This window comes from Phodopus roborovskii, unplaced genomic scaffold (assembly GCF_943737965.1).
Source record: "Phodopus roborovskii unplaced genomic scaffold, PHOROB, whole genome shotgun sequence".
In the NCBI taxonomy this organism is placed as follows: Eukaryota; Metazoa; Chordata; class Mammalia; order Rodentia; family Cricetidae; genus Phodopus; species Phodopus roborovskii.
In genome coordinates, this window is record NW_026126540.1 from 31,207,372 (window position 1) to 31,226,458 (window position 19,087).

General features: G+C 47.0%; 1 protein-coding gene across 2 annotated transcripts; it reads right to left on the minus strand.

Moving 5' to 3' along the window:
• Positions 1 to 201: 201 nt before the first annotated feature.
• On the minus strand, positions 202 to 18,291 carry Tent5c (terminal nucleotidyltransferase 5C). Of its 2 annotated transcripts, none has more exons than XM_051198806.1 (2): positions 18,124 to 18,291; positions 202 to 2,126 (listed from the first exon to the last, which is right to left on the minus strand). In XM_051198806.1, exon 2 carries the CDS (start codon positions 2,097 to 2,099, stop codon positions 924 to 926), a length of 1,176 nt encoding a protein of 391 aa, XP_051054763.1. In that variant the 5' UTR covers positions 2,100 to 2,126; positions 18,124 to 18,291; the 3' UTR covers positions 202 to 923. The 2 variants fall into 2 exon arrangements, with proteins under 2 accessions (XP_051054763.1, XP_051054764.1); XM_051198807.1 differs by lacking the exon at positions 18,124 to 18,291 and adding an exon at positions 17,625 to 17,831.
• Between the last annotated feature and the right edge of the window lie 796 nt (positions 18,292 to 19,087).

Consider the following 19,087-nt stretch of genomic DNA (forward strand, 5'->3'; position numbering starts at 1 on the left):
ATGTCAGATATGACAGTGATTCCAAACACAACACAGTCCTAACTCTCAGGAAGAACAAACAAGAGTCAGTCATCAGAGAGCCAATGAAGGGGAGGGGGGGAGAAACCATGTCATTATCCTTACAGAAAACAAACAAAAATTTTTTTTCATGTTTCCTATTGACAATCACCACCCCACCACCACCACAATTCTACTTTAACATTATGTTCCATATTTTATTTTGTTTTCAAGTTACATTTCAAGAAAAGGTCATTTTTTTTCTCCACAATATCTCATAATTCCTTGATACAGCCTAGCATCTACCATAAACCACTTCCAAGCAGATCTCAAGTCTCCAGCTATTGGCTTTGGTTTATTGATGAATGAAACTCTCAGCTCTGCTGACAGGGACTAGACACACACAACTCAGTCCCATGAATGAAACTTCGGTCACAAAGAGCACCCTCGTGTTTACCAGTTTGGGGGGGCTGACTAAAGTGGACACAGTAAGAGACTATCAGCACAGCTTCCGTGTAACTGCTGAGAATCCTGAATGAGAGCCTGCACAGGACTGTGGGCTTAGCTGAGAAGAGGGCCTTTAATGCTTCTCATACGCCGCCCAATTCTCCCAATCTCAGAGACTGTGCAGAGGTCAAATCCCATGTGCTAATTTCTGGGGAGTGACAAGTTAGTGACTATCCTAGAAAGATGTAGAGAGGTCACACTTCCTATTGCATCTTCCAGAGTGGCACTGTAATATGGGTCCTTTTAGGGTTGGCTCGCCATAGTCTGTGGACCTATTCCGATGGGCTCACAAAGAAAAGCAGATTCAGAGCTGAGTTCCCCTTTAAAAAGCCAAACACCTACGTCTAGGAGGAGGCTCTCCTACCAGAGAGCCCCTGCCCTAAACGGGTTCCCACTGTGGAAACCCTCAGGTCTTAAGGTTAGTTACAGGGCAGCCATGTAGGATAAGGCTGGCTGTAGGTGACTGGAGGGTGGGCAATGTAATAGTTGTTGAAGTTGCCATCGCTGACATAAGGGGCTGGCTGGTAGTAACAGGTGACGTTGGTGGCGCTGGGGATGATGTTTTGTTCTGCCAGCACTCGCAAGGCCAGGAGTGAGATGAGGTTCAGGGTCTGCCTGCGCTCGTGCCCCATGAGGCACACGGTGCTTTCGTTCACTACCCTGCGAAGAATCATGAGGTAGTCGTACTTGCTTCTCTCTTCTTCGGCAAAGTGGTTTTGAAGGTAGGTCTCCAGCTTCCTCTGCTGTTCCAGGATGTCTGGGAAGTCGATGAAAAACCTGGAGCACATGTAACGCTCCAGGGTCTTGATTTCCTCCTGGTCTGCAGGCCTGAAGTCCCGCACCAAAAGGTTGCTGTACTTAAGAAGACCCCCGCCTCGGATTTCTTCAGGGTTCTTGGTGGCGATCAGCCTGTTCTGAAGATGGTCAAAGGCTTCCTCAAAATCCCCATACACACTCTCCCCGATCACCGTGGGATGGAAATGCTCAGAGATGGGATTACTGGAGCAGTCATAGAACAAAAGCAGAGAGTCTAGGATGATCTGGAAGGAGTCCACGCTGAACTCGAACTGCCGCCGGATGGAGTCAACAAACTTGAGCTCAACATTCCTCCCATTCTTGTTGGACAGGGAGATTAGGCTCCAGCGGTCTGCATCTGTGCAAACCTTCACCAGCTTCTGCACATACGCCTCCTTCAGGGTGACCGGGCTGATTTTGAGCTTGTTCACACCCTCCGGCAGAAAGTTCAGAAGGGAACACAGAACCACATCTCTCACCAGCTGAAATTCTGCCTCTGTGGGAAGAGCCACATGAAAGATCAGATCCAGATCTTTGCAACCCAAGCCGTTGTCTTTGACCAAAACATGGCCAGCAGCAGAGCCATTCAGTCGGACATCCTGAACTTTGATGCCTGCCTCCTCCAGCCGGCTGCGGACTGTCTGGACAATGTCCTTAAGGGTTATCTCCAAGGTGGGAAAGTTGCCTCGTCCATGGACGGGTACGACCTCGGTCAGGACCTCATGCAGCCGGCTAACCTGATCCCAGTTGAGCACGCTGATAGACTCACAGTCCCTGGTACTGCTGCCCTCCTCTGCCATCTTGGGGGATGTTCTGGCCAGGGGGAGCTGAAAAGGGGTGAGAGACAGAGTTAGGATTCACAAGGGCATGGCAAGGACTGTGGAAGACCTCAAAGGCATCCACTTATCAAATTTCTGTAAAACAACATTCAACAGTGCCTGCTATTCACCATGGCTATGAACATGAAACACATTAAACACCAAGAAAGACCCACAAATGGATGAGCTTCACTCTACACCAAGGCGGGTACTGGCATTGCTTTGCTTTGTGTGGGTGCTCTTGCTGCTGGTGGTATGCTTGTCCTATGTGTGTGGGGGGGGAGGGGGATGAGTAGGCTGCTTTATGAGAAGAAAAGCTGACAGTATAACCATGTCACCTAAACAACACTAAAGAGCCTATAAAGGTGCAGAGAAATCAAACCTTTGTTCGATATTTGTACACTGTGAAGATACATTGCTGTGATTGGTTTAATAAAGAGCTGAATAGCTAGGCAAGAAATATACTTGGGACTTCCAGGCAGAGAGAGGAAGTATGAGATTAATCTAGGCAGCAGAGCAGCAGGGAATGAGTTGAGCACACAAATGGGATAGAGGTAAAACATATATTAATAAAAATATGAGTTAATTTAAGTTGTAAGAGCTAGTTAAAAACAAACCTAAGCCAAAGGCCAAGCTTTCATTAATTAATTAATAATAAGTCTCTATGTCTTTATTTGGGAGCTGGTTGGTGGGACAGAGAAAGATTTGTTACAACCTGTGTGTTTCACAAATTTTCTCTGGTTTCTATAGAAGTTACTTCTGTTTTTAGCTCCTGAACTATATCTTGAACTGGGAGATACCTAAACCCTAATATCTAGTGCAACACACACACACACACACACACACACACACACACACGTGCGCACATGTGTCCGTGCGCCCACACTCACACAACTGTTCCATTTGCTCTAAGAATAGACTACATCTCAGCTCAGTCAGGAAGACAATCACTTCCTTTTCATATATGTGCCTAATCTACCTTACAACAAACACTACATCATTTGGGACAGAACAGAGTTGTTTGTAGGATGACACCTATGGTCAACCAAAAATCAGGTGAGCTTTGCAGTGAGTGTTTCCTTCAGCAAGGATGCAGAGAGCCTCAGTGCAGGTGAACTTCTGCAGAACAATCTGAAGCTCCTTAAGGGGAATAAAATTAAAACTGAAAAGAGAGCCAGGCGGTGGTGGTGCACACCTTTAATTCCAGCACTTGGGAGGCAGAGGCAGGCAGATCTCTGTGAGTTCAAGGCCAGCCTGATCTATAGAGCAAGTTCCAGGACAGGCTCCAAAGCTATAGAAAAACCCTGTCTCGAAAAACCAAAACCAAACCAAACAAAAACAAAACTGAATACAAGATGGGAAGTCCATGCTGGAACCACAGAATTTCCCAAATAATTAATGCACATGTATGCACGCAGCGTGCTAGGGACTGAACCCTGGGCCATGAGCACACGAACAAAGTGCATGAGCTGCGATTTCACCTAGTAACTGGGAATAATATCTCACTTTCTGGGAATAATATCTCACTTTCAAAGAGATGAAATGATGGAGTACCAGAAATTCCAATAATAAAAGCAAAACGTGATGTCCTCACGTTGCTTGGACATCATCTAGACAGACACAAAAGCTGAAACACAAGATCTTGGTGCAGTCTTCCACCCTGAAATGCTTGGTGCAGACAAAATCCCCCAGCCACAGTTGCACTGTTTGGAAGCTGCTGCTTTGTAATGCACATCAGTGCATCCTCCTTGGGCTCCAACATGGATTTCAAGCCTGCCCTGGTCCAGGGATTTGTGGCTCCAACAGTGACAAGGCACCACTACTCGTGTGGGGACAAGCTTTTATAGTTCCCCATCACAAAGGAGGATCGAATGTGCTCTACACAACTCTGGTGGAAGTGAACAAATACAACATACAGACAGAGAGACTCTCCCTCAACTGGCACCAAAAGGAAAGACACGGAAGCAATCACTTGCAAAGAGGGCCACCAGATAACAAAGCCATGGTGAGTATTGCTGGAACACCAGAGGGGAGGAAAGCAGTGCATGGCTAGAAATGGCAATGGTCTGGGGGTGACAGGAGCCTCTCGAGCCAGCACAGTGGCACACAAGTTCAGCGTCTGTCAATTCGCTCAGCTGGAAATAGCCAGCCTCCCCAGGATCAAAGCAGGCTCTGGTGGTCTCTGGGGTTGAGTGCCCCTCTACTTGCTATAGAAGAGCATTTGTCAAGGGGAAGATGAAACAAGTCTTTAGAAGTCTGCAGCGATTTAGACCATCGGAGCGTGGCCTGCCTCAGTGATGGACAAGCAAGCACTGCCTGCCTGTGATGCACACCTAACATCTATCGTGGCTGGCATTTGCCTCCAAGCCAGATTTGGGACAGCTGGGCTCTCTTTTCTCTGTGCCCACTGTAAACTCAGTGGTTCTTTGGGGTTTTTTTCGTTTGTTTGTTTGTTTGTTTTTGTTTTGTTTTTTGTTTGTTTTTGTTTCTTTTCTTCTCTCGTTTTTATGATTAGTATACAGCAGACTTGTGACTGGACAGTTTCGAATGTTTTCAGGAAGATATTATGGTCTGACCCTTGTTTGGAGACACAGCCAGAAGCTAGACCACCTGCAGTCTGGTGAGGTGAGTTTCAGTCAGGCATGCTGGTTGGGTTGTTTTATGCTGTCTGCCAGCTGTTACTCTTCCCAAGGTGCTCATGTTTGATACCCGTCTGATAAGTCACAATGTGGTCAGCAAATGAGATGCAAGGAACAATTTTAAGAAAATCTCCCAAAAGAACCCTAGTAATGTTACAGCATAGAATATGAATAGGGGTCTTTGATTCAAGCCTTAAAAAGAAAAAAAAAAAGTCAAAAAAAAGAAAACTGATATAGGGCTAAAATCTAGAATATGACAGAAGGGTCATCTAATCTAGGGACCACAGAGAATCTAGGAGTCATAACTCCTTTGGGGTAAAGAAGACCTTCACACAGTTTTAAATGGCAGCAGATTCAAAGCTGACACCCACGTTAGACTGAGTATCTGTAAGGGGAAAGGGCCCTGAGGACAGGAACTGTATTAACAGCACAAAAGGACAAACTGTTGGGACAGAATTTTCTAAGTATGTATATCAAATACATATGATGATTGATTATAAAGAAGGAAGCATTTCAAAACAGTAAGTGAAATTACACATTCAGCCTCCTGCCTAGAATTCTAGCACTTAAGAGGCTGAGGTAGGGGGATTTAAAGTTTCAGACTAGCCTGGGCTATATAGAGAGATCCTGACTCAACAAACAAAAAATAGCCCAACCCATAAATAAAAAGAAATGGTGCTGAGAAAACAAACGGATATTTGGATACTTAATTTGTATATATTTTTTAAAAAACTGGATCCATATCTCCTGCAAGTCCAATCTAGTTGGTTAGAACAGGAATTGATAGCTAAAATCTAGTCCAGTGGTTCTCAACCTTCCTAAGGCTGCAACCCTTTAATGCAGTTCTTCATGTTGTGGTGACCCCCCAGCCATAAAATTATTTTGGTTGTTACTTCATAACTGTAATTTTGCTAGTTATGAATCGTGATGTAAATGTGTTTTCCAATGGGTGATCCCTGTGAAAGGGTCATTCCACCCCCAAAGGGGTCATGACAGAAAAGAACTCTAGGAGTGACTAAAGAAAGCCCAGAATTTCCATACAAGTTTACATGGTAGGTAAGACTAAGCCTTCTTGAACCACAGAAAACCAGTCAGAAAACAAGACGGGTTTGGCTACATAAAAATTAAAATGTTTCCATGATACAAAATATTCAGAAGGCATACAAAAGAAAACATTCGTAACTTTAGGCAAAGTATTTATTTCCTTAGTAAGTAAGAAGTCATAAATGCAGGACCCTAAAAGAGAAGGGGGAAGGAATATAAACAGTGGCTTGGACACAAAATACTCAACCTCACTCAGAGGGTGGGCAACCTAAAACCCCATGCCCCAGCAGCAGAGCTCCGCTCATGTGTGGGACAGCAGACACTACTGGTGCATGGCCCCTGGGCTCTTTGAAGACCGAGGTGAGACTCTCAACTTTTTAAGTTCCATTACCCTTTGATGTGGTCATTCTATATCTACTCCATCTCCTCCAAACTCCAGTTAAGTTGCAGGTATACATTGGTTCTACAAGAATAAATGTAATTTACAGCTGTGGGTGCTTAGATAACACATCAGACCTTAGTTCAACAGTTTCCGTTTTAATGAACTGCTTTTAAATCAACACTTATGTAACCTCCATTTAAAAGAATCACATGAAACAAACATGCTCAGCTCATGAAAGGCCCTGGTTAAAGGCAAATTCTAGTTAGCAGAATTAACACAATAGTGGCTCGCAAACAAATTAACTTGAAATCCAGTAAATTCAAAGCAATGTTTGAGAAGCAGATTCATTGTAGTTATACAAAGGGGAAGTCAGCAAAGGTGGGCACAGAAGTGGTCAATGGTCTGAAAATCCAGGTACTTCTATAAGCCCGGATGGCCAAATGCCTACTCAGCTCACAATGTTTGCTTTTAAATACATTTATGTGTTTGAGTGTCTTGCCTGCATGTAGTCTGTATGCCACCATGTAGCCAGTGTCCAGCGAGGCTAGAAAAAGGCTTGAATCCCCTAGAACTGGAGTCACAGATGGTTATGAGTTGCCACATGAGTGTCGGGACTCAAACCCAGGTTCTCTGGAAGAAAATCCAATGCTCTTAACTGCTGAGCCATTCCTCCAATATTTAATCTTTTTGATGGTTTGATTACTGGTAAACAATTATTTCTCCTAGGGACCCCTGGATTCCTAGACTGCAGCAGCAAAGAAGACACACATGGAGAGAAAATTGTTTGCAGAGATGGCAGCAGACATGGAGGAGATACAGCCTATGCCAAAGGCTTAGACTAAGCTCCCGGAGATCAGGGTAGATGCTCCAGCTGCTGTAATGTGCCCAGAGCAGAGCTATCCAGGGGAATGAGCTGCAGCAGGGAAAAGAAATGTATCTGTCTAGATTCCTGCTGCGTAGCCTACTGAGGTTTCTGACACAGTCTATGTAGGCATGAACAGGCTCAGGTGGGCATGCAGGGGAGCCAGGTGTCTGAGGCAGGGATAAGGGTACTAAGGGCATTGAGGATACTTGCGTAAAAGTCTGAGGTTTCATCAACATTGAGTCCTTGTTGGTACCTGGAATTATCATAGAAAGTGGGCCCCAGACTTTGTGTGTGTAGAGAGATGGGTCTCTGTGATATTTAACATGGAAACTGTAGAAGTGATTGTCTAAAAGGCATCAGGGGAACTGAGGCTGCTATAGGTTTAAGGATTAGGAAGAAGCACCATCACCTACCAACATCCTCTTGGTGGCAAAATGTCCTTTCACTGTTCCTGGATGCTATCTTTAAAAAAAAAAGTGCGTCTTCCTAATAAATCCTTTCAGGTCAGACTAAGAGCAGTCCATGCTCAAGAATTGAGCCTGGGCAAAGACCTAAGGCCTCTAAATGAAATGAAAGCATAGAACAAAAACACACCCCTACCTGGGGGAGGGGGTGTCCTTCCTGTATATCTTTTACACACACACACACACACACACACACACACACACACACACACACACGCCCCAAGTATATACCTGTGTACAAGAGAGGATTCTACAGTTAAGAAACTATTTGGCTGCATACAAAAACCTGGGCATTTAAGCAGAAGTAAAAATGACCAGGAATAGTCTTCGCCATACAGAGCCCAGGCTGCCTCTCACCCCAGTGAGCCAAGTGAGGGACAACCACAGGTCAGGCTTGACTCTCATTCACCATACAGCACAGGGTAGACATGAATAAAAGCGAAGGAAATCCCATGCAGAAGAAGCCGCTGGGATCACTTCACATCCAACCCTCACAAGCCATACTTCCTGCATCCCTGATTTAAATTGTGTGGTTCATAAAAGAGCCCAAGAAACTCATCCTTGGAGTCAAGGCCCTTATTCTTGGAACTGTTGACTCCTCTCTCAGGCTCAAAGGGCCTTGGTGGGCAGGAGGTTGGGGACACCAGGGAACACAGGTCACAAAAGCCCACTAGAGCACTAGGTAAGCACTTCTTACTGCTACTCAGACAAGCATTTCTAAAACAAAGATTTATTGGTCCCAACCAGAAAAATTAAATTAAAAGAAAGCAAGCTGCCTTCTGCTGACCCTGACTGTGGCTCCTCGACCTCACACTGTCTCTGCTTTGAGTGGGTCACCCTTTACTGTCTGCTTTTGTGCAGGCTTTGGAACCAAAGGACTCCAAAGTGGCTTAGTGGTGGCTATCAGAGAGATGCTGGAAATCACTTATGGGCTACCATGTCTGGGAAGCCCCACTTTGCAAAAGGGGGCTGCACAGCTGTTGTTTCAGAACAGACCCCCTCAAGTTCTCCCCACATCCTTTTCCCACAGGGAAACTTCTACCCATGCTGCAGAAACTCCAGCCAGGAGGCACTGACAGAGTCCCCTGGGGTGCTTGGCATAACTGAGGACAGGAAATGACTCTGGATGCTCAGCCTGGAAATTCTGCCACATCCCAGGTAGACAGTGAAGTCAGCATTCTAACTACATCAGACCACCTGCTTTCTATAGAAGCAGTATAGGAAAGGCACTGGTTGCCAAGCTTGATGACCTAGGACCCATATGGTAGAAGAAGAGTAAGGATGCCCACAAGCTGCCCACTGACCTCCACATGTATGCCATATACTAAATAAATACTTAAGAGTCTCCGAGATCCGTATAAAGGAGATGTCTTTTCCCCTTATTTCAGGGGAATATAATGTGGAACCAAGAGGATATGCACTTTGTAAACTGTCCAAGGACACACTGCTGGTACATGGGAGAAATGTGACTAGAGAGGGTTCTTCTTCCTTGCAGGTGGGTGGCTGAGGTATATTACGGGGTGGGAGAAAACTTTAAGCACTAGCTGTTCCAGTAGCCACAGGAAGGAGGCGGCACTGTGTCAACAGGACAGGAGAGAGAGCGGGAAGATGTTTGAATCAGTTGGTGGCAGAGAATTCTGGCCACTGGAGTGAGGCAAGACCAGATGGCAGGTGTTAAAGGCTGGGTGACACAAGTAGAACTCAAGTATCTAACAGCTGTCAGGACAGAAACTGCTCCCCCACAGTCATGATGACTTTGGGGTGTATCCAACCTTGAGTGGCGTTACCAGAATGGGAATAGTAAGTATAGCATGCTAATAGTTAATGCTTCAGAGATGAAGGCCTAAGATACCAACTTGGAGTTGTTCCAAGATGCTGGGGGGGGCTATTTTAGAGATAGCAGGTTCAGAAGAACGGTGACGCCAGAAATGGAAGGAGGTGGTCAAGAGGAGGGTCTGGCAACACTGAGAGGAAACGGTAATGGGGATCAGCTTTGTCAGCCATGGGCATTGCAGAGTAAACGACCATTAGGTTGCACTTTGGTGACTGGGAGATCAGGAGTGTTGGTCCATGATAAAGCAACAGAACAAAAGAGATCTTCTCTACAGATGCTAGAGCAAACAGTTACCAGACCCCAAAGAGTTAGCCTTGGACAGAACTGAAAACAGAAGCAACCAATAATAGACCACAAGGGCCCAACTCAGGCAAGACATCTGTCACTTCCCACCCAAACTGTTTAACTTAAGATTCCTTCACCTGAGAGAAAAAGGCGTGTGTGTGCGCGTGTGTGTGCGTGTGTGTGTGAGTGTGTGTGAGTGTGAGTGTATGTGTGAGTATATGTGTGAGTGTATGTGTGTGCACATGCATTTAAGAAACCAAGGATCTGTGTCTACTAAGTGAGGTGCTCTGATACTGAGACATATTCCAAGCTTAAGACATGAACTTTGAATAACCATGAACATCTATAGCCTGAGGCTGAGAAGTGAACAAAACCTGGGTGGAAGTAGTGTGGCCTCTTCTACAGAGATACCACACACACACACACACACACACACACACACACGCACACACACACACACACACACACACACACACACGCACACACACACACACATTTCTGGAATTATAAAGGCCAGATGTTATCTAGAGCCTAGGGTGGCATTGGAAAAGCCCTTAATCTGTTGGCTTCCAGTCTCTCACCAAAGCCTGGGCTCCCGACAGGGAGAAGTCACACTCTGGATACTCCTCCACAGCCTTGAACTTGTTAAGAAAGTACATCCAGCTAGGCAGTGATGGCACACACCTTTAATACCAGCACTTGGGTGGCAGAGGCAGGTGGATCTGAGTTGAGTTCAAGATCTAGGAGCAAGTTCTAGGACAACCAGGACTACACAGAGAAACCAACCCTATCTTGAAAAACCAGAAGAGGGAGGGAAAAAAAAAAAAAAAAAGAAAGCAGAAACTTGTGTGTTGGGAGTATATAGAAATACAGAATTGTCTAGATAAAGTGTATTCTGCACAAACTTTCTCCCAAGATGCCATTGTGATGCATTTACTCTCTGCTATCGACTTGATGGGTTCAGAATCATCTGTGAAACACATCTCTGGGCATTTGGGGAGAGCCTTTCTAGAGAGGTTTAACTGAGGTGGGGAAAGACCCACCCCAACTGTTGGCAGCATCTCCCTGAAGGTTAAATGTGGGGCTGAATGAAGGGAAGAAAGCAGGCTGAGAACCCACACTCCTCTCTCTCTGCTTTCTGATTGAGACAGATGTGACCTTCCTCTCCCGCTACTGTGCCCTCTTTGCTAGGCAGACTGTACCCGAAAGCTGTGAGCCAAGAGAAACCAACCCCTTCCTTAGGCTGCTCCTGTCAGTTATTTTCACACCTATACATAATTAAGACCTGTTTACAATTAACCCACCCCAATGCCCATAACCCATTGGACCTCAGCTCACAGTAATGGCTGTCCCTGGCCAGAAAACTGCGAGCAGAGAAAGCACTTCCAAGTCAGTGTGACACCAGACTTCCCAGATGGCTTTTTTTCTCACTTGCTGCTCTATCACATTTTCTATTTTCTCAGAGTTGTCAGTAGCCATTTCACACAGATGTCTAACAAATGCAAAAAGTTTGGTCAGATCCCAGGCCAGAGGCCCTAGGCATAGAATGGCTTGCCATGCTCCAGGTTTCTAGAGTCTAGGGGATCTTCAGATTCTTGTTCCCTTACAGATGCCAACACCCAGTGGTTATCAGCAAGTAGGCCCTGTCCAGACACTACCTGAACATGACTCCAAACAGAAAGCTCCTCCCCACCTTTCAAAATAGGATGCCTAAGCATGTGTGGGTGGAGAGATAATGCTGGAAGAAGTCATGCTGGGGCCGTGAAAGCTCAGAACAGAATCAAAACACTGGGGCAGATATTCCAATAGGCAGGGCAGGGAAGTGCAAATGCTCCAGAGAACATGACTTCCTCACAAATGTAATGTTGCATTTTGCAAATGCAACAAATTGCAATGTCAGAATACAGACATTGTCAGTTGACAGTCAGGTAGAAAGTATCTGAGTGGTCCTCCCCCCAATGTATCAACATGAAGGCACTATCTACACAAATTGAACTAGAAATAGTAACTGTCACTATACCATACATTTCTAACTCAAGAGACATAACTGGTTCTCAACTCACATGAAGGACTCTCCAAACAGAGCCAGCCTTTTGTTGTTGTTTTAGAGGTAGACTAGACTGAGAAAAACATGGTTCCTAGAGAGGAGGCTGTTAAAGGAGACTGAGTCACAATCCTCATGCTTATTTCAAAGGCTGTACCACCATCCAGCCCTCCAGCTTTTGAACGTCACCAGCCACCCAAAACAATGACTTCAGTTAGTCTGTTAAAAGTAGCTACAAGTCCTGTCTAGTCACTAGCTGCATCCATGGCTTTTATCAGGGAAAGGACCAGGAACGCTTAGCTCTCAAACGCAGCACTTATCAGGGTAAGACATGTATACACACCCCATTCACAAATGTCTAAGTGCGAGCTAGCCTCAGTTTCAGTGCTGATGAGAACGTTGCCTGCTGACCAACCAGGTTAAGGATATTAACGTAGCAGGCAGTAGGCATAGACCAGTCAGAGAGAAACATGCTAAACTTGAATACATTGTGGGGTGTGCATTGTGTGAAGAAACAAAACCACAGCATAATACTTACTTCTGTGCCAACTTTCTTAGACGTGGCGTCTTACCAGTGTAGAGAAGGGAGAGCCAGGACACCAGATCACCAGTACGACTCCCCACAGATTGCTCCTAGGGATCTCCCAAACATCTCTGCCTTGAAAGCTCACTCCTCTTGCATGTTTGTTCAAATTTTTAATCATTGCTAAGTTTTCATTAATGGTAAATTGTTGGCAAACTTTAACTGCTAATAAAACTCAGCCCTAGTCCCCTGGCAATCTCAGATTTCATCTGCAGGTCTTCCAGTTATTCTCAAGAAAACTATTAAAACAGGAGCAATGAAGGGGGAGTCAAAATGGCCTGCCTGGGTTTTGGCATCAAGTCTGCCTTGCAGGACAAATGCTAATCAGTAAGACAGTGTGATGACCCAATGCTGCTCATTTGTCTAGATACCCAAGTACCTCCTGGGTTGGAAGTACTCTCCTGGGACTCTATCAGAAGGGAGGTGACAGAGATGTCTAGCTGCACAGAGCTTGTGTCCTGTACACACTCTTCAGTGACTTTGGTGAATTCACTATTGCTTCTCACATACATAAAATCAGGATTTGAGTCAAACGTTTTTGCACAAGGTCTAGACATACACTACCTGATACAGTTGCTACAAGCTGTGTAGCTCTTGAGCACTTGAAAGGTAGAATGTCCAAACAGAGTGCATAGTGTATACAGAATACATAATAGACTTTAGGGACTTGTATTAAGGAGGGATATAAAATGTCTCTGTTTCGTGTTTTTGCACTGATTACTTGGCATACTAAGTTAAATAGATAAATAGATTTTTTTGTTGTTGTTGTTTAAATGAAATTTCCCAGGCTTTTGTTCCCATATGTCTATGGGACAGCAATGATTCAATCTGCTGTGGATGACAATGAAGAAATGAAGGCCTGAAGTAGTAAAGAGTCTGCCAGGATCAGTGCCCCCCCCCATGAAAGGCAGTCTACAAGGCAAGGAAGTAGGCATAAAGTCTACAACAGTCTGGAATGGGATGTAGCAGCATCGGTGCTGAGCAATCCAGAGCAAACACCCCCATGTCTTGACCCTACTCTTTTGTCTATATCCCCATACTCCACACCATAGTGCTATAGCCTCAGGCAGCTACAGAATCCTGACGCCCAGCTCTATGACAAGGATCATCACAGTGTGTGGAGAGGAAGGGGCAGGGGTGGGCAGCCAGGCCAGGTGACTCATCTGTAAGGCCAAGTGTGGAAAGAAGTTAAGGGAGGCCAGATGAGATAAGGGGCTGGTGGCTCATGATCCCTACATAATTTTTTCACTCTTTTTCTTTTTTTAACAGAGGCCAGCTATGGAGACAATAGGGGACTTCTTAAAACAGGGGGCTGTTAGTTCCATATTAAAAATTTTAATACAAGAAAATATGCAAAAGAAAACTATAGCATACTGGAGCAGAGCGATGTGGTATAAGACGGCCCTCAGATGAGAGAAGTTCTGTCAGGGCCTGAACAGAGGTCCCAAAGACATAAAATAAAGTTCAATGGGGGGAAGGGGCTGTGCTCAATTTTTCCCACAAATATTTAAGTCAGCATTTTGTAAGGCAGGGTAGGACAGTTAGGGACATCCTGCCCGTGGAGCAGCCAGAAAAGCATCAGGAAATAGCATCTTAGAGGAATGCAGCGAGATCTCAGGGATGGGCAGATCCTGGGAACTTACTCTAGTGCTCCAGGCAGAGGACTGAGCACTGGCCAGGGACAGGAAGGCTGCTGCAATGCTTATCCAGCTCCTGCCTACAGTCCCCTAAACCAGGTCAGTAATGACAGTGGGAAACAAAAAAATAGAAAAAGAACGAGTCAGCAGAGCCAGCAGCTGAGTGAACCGGGAGAGAGAAAGGCTGAGTGAGCTAACTGGGGCTGGGAGAATGGCTGGGAGGACCGGCAGGCAGGAGGGTGGAAGAGCTCAGGGGGTGGGGCTAGAGGCTAGCCAGGCTTACAAGTTTCAGCTGCTTATCTATTTGCACTCTTTACTCCTGGGCTCCAAACCTACACTGCTGAGGCTTCCCTGAAAAGACACCCAGAAACCATTCAGCCTTTTAGACCAGGAGTTTCTGATGCAAAAAGCTCCCATCAGGTACCTTGACCCAGCAAAAGAACGCCCACTCTAAGCATGCTTCCTCCTCTGACAGTAACAACAGGCAGCCCTTAGCAGAAGGTGCATTTGCTTAAGAGGAACAAGTCTGCATCCAAGGCCATGCATTCACTCTCCCTCTAGGCAGGATCAGGACTCTATAGGGACCACAAATTCTACTTTTCTGGGGTCCATGTTCAAGGAGGGGGCCGAGACAACTGAGAAAAAAAATTTCTTAAAGTACATCATAAAGGCAGCCTAGTTGTCCTCACCTCCAAAGCTCTTCCACGGGCCTTTCACATACCATTCCCTAGGTCTCCCCAGCACCTGGCACCAAACACCACCTAGGAAGCACTTTCTGATTCAACCGGCTGCTCTTTAGCCAAGAAATAAACACCTCCTCGAAGTTGAATGAGCCACAGTGGAAAATGCTCTGAAACTATAAAGCTTCCTTGCACACAGAGCTGCTTCATGTCAGTAATTATTTCTTCACATTAAGTTTTTTTTTTTCTGTTGTTCCAAAAGTTCTGCAAACACTTCAAGAGCAAGCTACAAGGGCCAGCTGTACAGAATACTAATTTGAAACAGTTCATAAGGTCCCCCTTAGGAAGTTGGCTTATGTAAAGATGTTGCCCTCTACGACCATTTAAATTCTAAATAAAAGCTCCCTTACAAGGAATGCATCTGATCAAAAGGTTAAAAAGTAGGAGAAACCTTAGGTCCAGGAGATTAAGAAGTCAGCTTTCCAGTCATCTTAAGTAGCTTTAAACTCATGGGCACTTCTTTAAATATGGAGGAGTTGGCGTCATCATAATACAATCTCATTAGCTACAGTCAAAACACCAAGATGGTGGAGGGCAGCTTTCCATATTTCCCCAGTTTCTTCAATAATGAGAGAGCTCACAACAGACCAGTCTTAGTCCAGGAAACAGAGAGAGAGAGAGAGAGAGAGAGAGAGAGAGAGAGAGAGAGAGAGAGACAGAGAGAGACAGAGAGAGAGACAGAGAGGTGTTCAGGGACAGGAAGATAAGAAACTCCCAAACAACAACACACCTCAGGCTTTTACAGCTGTTCTCAGTAATACAGGCAAAAAAATGACCTAACATATTGCCCTTCTTCATTGGCTGACTCTAGGGTGGCATAGCAAAGAAAGATGAAGACAAAGGTACTACTTAGTGGATGGAGCTGGAAAGGAAGTAAGGAAGCATTCAATGCAGTTTTCCAATTCTGTAACAGCTGAGACTCGATAAACACATGGCAGCCCAATTTTAAATCACTTTCATGGCTAAGCTGTGGCTAGACTGTCAGGTGGGCAGTGCACTGAGCATATAAGCTGCCTGGCCTTGAACACTGGAAGATGCAGGGAGATGGGTGGGGGATGGGGGAGGCTGCAAGTCAGGCTGAAAGCTTGGTAACTATACTGGCAGTCGAGCTGAAGAGTGAGCCCTAAACACTCTACCCTCACTCTGACCAGCAGGCAGCCAAGAGCCAAGCCCTTCCTTCCAGAGTTCACAAACCGAATCTCTAGATACAAGGTAGGTATGGGAGAAACTCACACTAAAGAGTGTGACTGTTTGCTCTAGGGGCACACACTAAAGTTACTCACAAAAGTAGAAACCTCTCTTTTTGTAACGTTCTAGAGAAAGCTGAGCACCCCCACCTCCACAATTTTAATGTAAGGGACATCCTGTGGGACAGGGACAATTATTCCAAACATCAAAATCTTCTAAAAGCTCTGAACTCACATCTGTGTACTCCAAAACCAAGTTGTTCCCTCAGAGTCAAAGTGTCAAAGTTTCGGCTACCTGTTCAGGGATATGAAGAACTCCATCTTCACAAACAAGAATGCAAATGGTAGAACCACTGTTGGTCCAGCTGGGAGAGGAAATTCAACCTTCCTTAGTCCCCACCCCACAAGCTTCAACTGCAGGGTAAAATGGGGGGGGGGGAGGGCAAGTGGGAGGAAATCACACCTCTGGAGACTTCCAGCACGGTAGAATTCTTGGTAAGCTTTCCTACCACCCTTTTGGCTGCCTGGCAAGCTTTCTGGTTCACTCACTGCCTTGCCAAGCAAATTTCACAGGAAGTTGTAGCCAGCAATGGACACCTCACTCTCCTTCCTGGGGTAGAGGGGGCAGCTGGAAGCCTAATTTAGGAAGAGCTAACCATCTTGACTTTTACTTCCAGAATACCAAACTCGTCACAATTCAAACGGTTACATACATAGCTGTTCTTTGCAAATCTGTTAAGTCTATTAAGTCTTTCGTTGTAAGTACTTTATCCTCAAATGGAAGGGGAAAGGGTTTAAGACTAGGAATCAGTCAAGGCCCTGCAGAGAGGTTCCTGCACATTAAAGGGGGAGGGGGGAGAAAAGGGGCTGAAACTACCCAGGTCTGACAAGCGGCTCAGGTGGAAATTTCTATGTTCTGGAAAAAACAAATAGGCATTTCCTCACAAGCCCCCCATTGACTTTGAGGTCGCCCACCCACTCTCTGAGTATCAGAACTTGGGTGTAAGGGCTACCAGCTGGCAATGCAGCTTCCTCAACTTCCTCAGATGTCCCTCCCAACCCTTTTCGCGAACAGTGCTAAAGGAGTACTCTGACCGCAACGCTCGCTCTGGGTCAGGAGCGCCTCTAAGTCACCAACAGCACCGCTATCAGAGTCAACTAACTGCATGGCTTTCAGCCCACGAGGCAGGCAGCTTTCGATCCCCAAAGAGGAGGAACCAGGTTTCTCAGTCGCCGTATTCTCGAGAAGTTTCGGGAGAGACGCGCAACGCAGCTTCTTGGCCTCGCGCAATAGCCACAGTCCCAGAAAAGAGAATGATCTCTGCCGCCATCCTGGGCACTGAGCCCAGGAAGCTGCCCTCCCCTCTCCTGCCAGGCTGTAGCCCCGGACCGCAGCGTCTCCATCTACGCGGCCGAAACCGCGGGGTTCAAAATCGCCCCGGTTCCGACTACTCTGTGCGCACCGCAGGGGCGCAGCGCAGAGTCGGCGAACCTACTAGTAGGGTCAATGAAAGAGCAAGAAGTGGTCACCACCCACTCTCCCGTCGCCAGGCCAGCAGGAGCTCGCCCAAGTTTGCCAAACCCGGTCCACAGTCACCGAAAAGTTTGCGCTCTTTTTCCGGAGGTAGCCTGAGCCACAGGCGCAGGAGCCATGGGGGTCCTGACACCTGCCCGTACCTCCCCTCCATCTCCGGGGCATCCCACCAGGCTCTGCTGGGACGAACCCCGGAACGTGAGAGCGTGGCTCCCCGCCAGACCGCAGCACCATCCTCACACCTGCGGAGGAGGGGAGCACAGACTCACCTGGGCGCTGGAAGAGGAGGCGACAGAGGCAGGTGGTTGGCGTGGGCAGCCCCCAGCAGGAGCGGCGCGGTGACTATGGCCCCCAGGCAGCTGCCGCGAGTGAGCGGTCCCGCCGCCGCCCCCTCCGATCTTAACCGGCCTGACCACTCCCCCGCGCCTCCCCGCCCCTGCCCCCGCCCCGCGGCCGGCCTCCCGGGGGAGCCAGGGCGGGGCGCGCCGGCCGCGGCCCCGCGGGATCCTTGCGCCCGGCGCTAACGGCGGGGGCCCGGGCGAACGCTGCCCTCTGATTGGCTCCCCGGGTCAATGGTTGCCGAGAGACAAGTAAACCTCCGGAGGCGCGAAGGGGCGGGGTGGCCCCCCGACAGCGTTGCGCAGGCGCAATAGAGAGGGGGCTGTGTCGCCACCAATTTAGGAGTTGAGGGGACACTTTTCTCTCTGTCCGCTCGGCTCCTCTCTGCGGCTCCAGGTCTTTGCCTTCCCTTGCGCCGACAGTTCTCACCTCCACCCTTCTTGCTCCCTGGTGGGTGCGTTTTCTTTCTGAGTTTTGGGCGCTCTTCGCACCAGTGGCTCCCTGATTCCGGGAGCCGGGAGTGGAAGCCCACGCCTGTCTCGCGCGATGTTTGTGAAGTCAGAAAACTTTTAGGTGGGCCCTGGAAATCTTATTCCTCGAGCAAATTGGCTGGAGGTGAGATCGTGGTCCTGGAGGAAAGGAAGCAGCTGATTTTCTGGCCGCGGGACCACCTGTGTGCAGTTAGTTAGTGGCCCCGGGAACCCATCACAAAAGCCTAAAGCACAGCAGCTAGGCCCTCAGAATGGCAAAGGGCTTTGTGACCTGTTATCACCCGCTTGGCCTCCTGGGACCCCCGACACTGCCCTTAATTTCCCTGCCCGTGGTTGATGGCTCTGCTTCAGAATTAAGGCTAATGAGTGGGAATCTTCTTCACCACTTAACTATCTGGAAGGCCTTGAGAGAAGCTGGGTTTTTTTTTTTTTTTTTTTTTTTGTTTTTGTTTTTGTTTTGTTTTGTTTTATTTTGGTTTTGGATTTTTGAGACAGTGTCTCCTGAACCCAGACAGGCCTCTAAGTAGCCTTGGCTGACCTTTAACTGATCCTCCTGTGTGCAGCTTCCAATGGCTGGGATTATGGTCATGGCCTACCACGCTCAGCCTTCCTGACTAGTTTAACCTATCCTCCATAACCTCTATTTCCCGTCTGTAGGATAGGAATAAGGATGGGAGTCCAGTATTAGAAAAAAAGAAAAAAGGCCAGGTGGTGGTGGTGCACACTTTAACCCCAGCACACAGGAGGCAGAGGCTGGCAGATCTCTGTGAGTTCGAGGCCAGCTTGGTCTACAGAGCGCGTTCCAGGACAGCCAGGGCTGTTACACAGAGAAACTTTGTCTTGAAAAACAAACAAACAAAATTAGGAAAATAGTTATTGATCATGTACTGCTTGAAATAAAG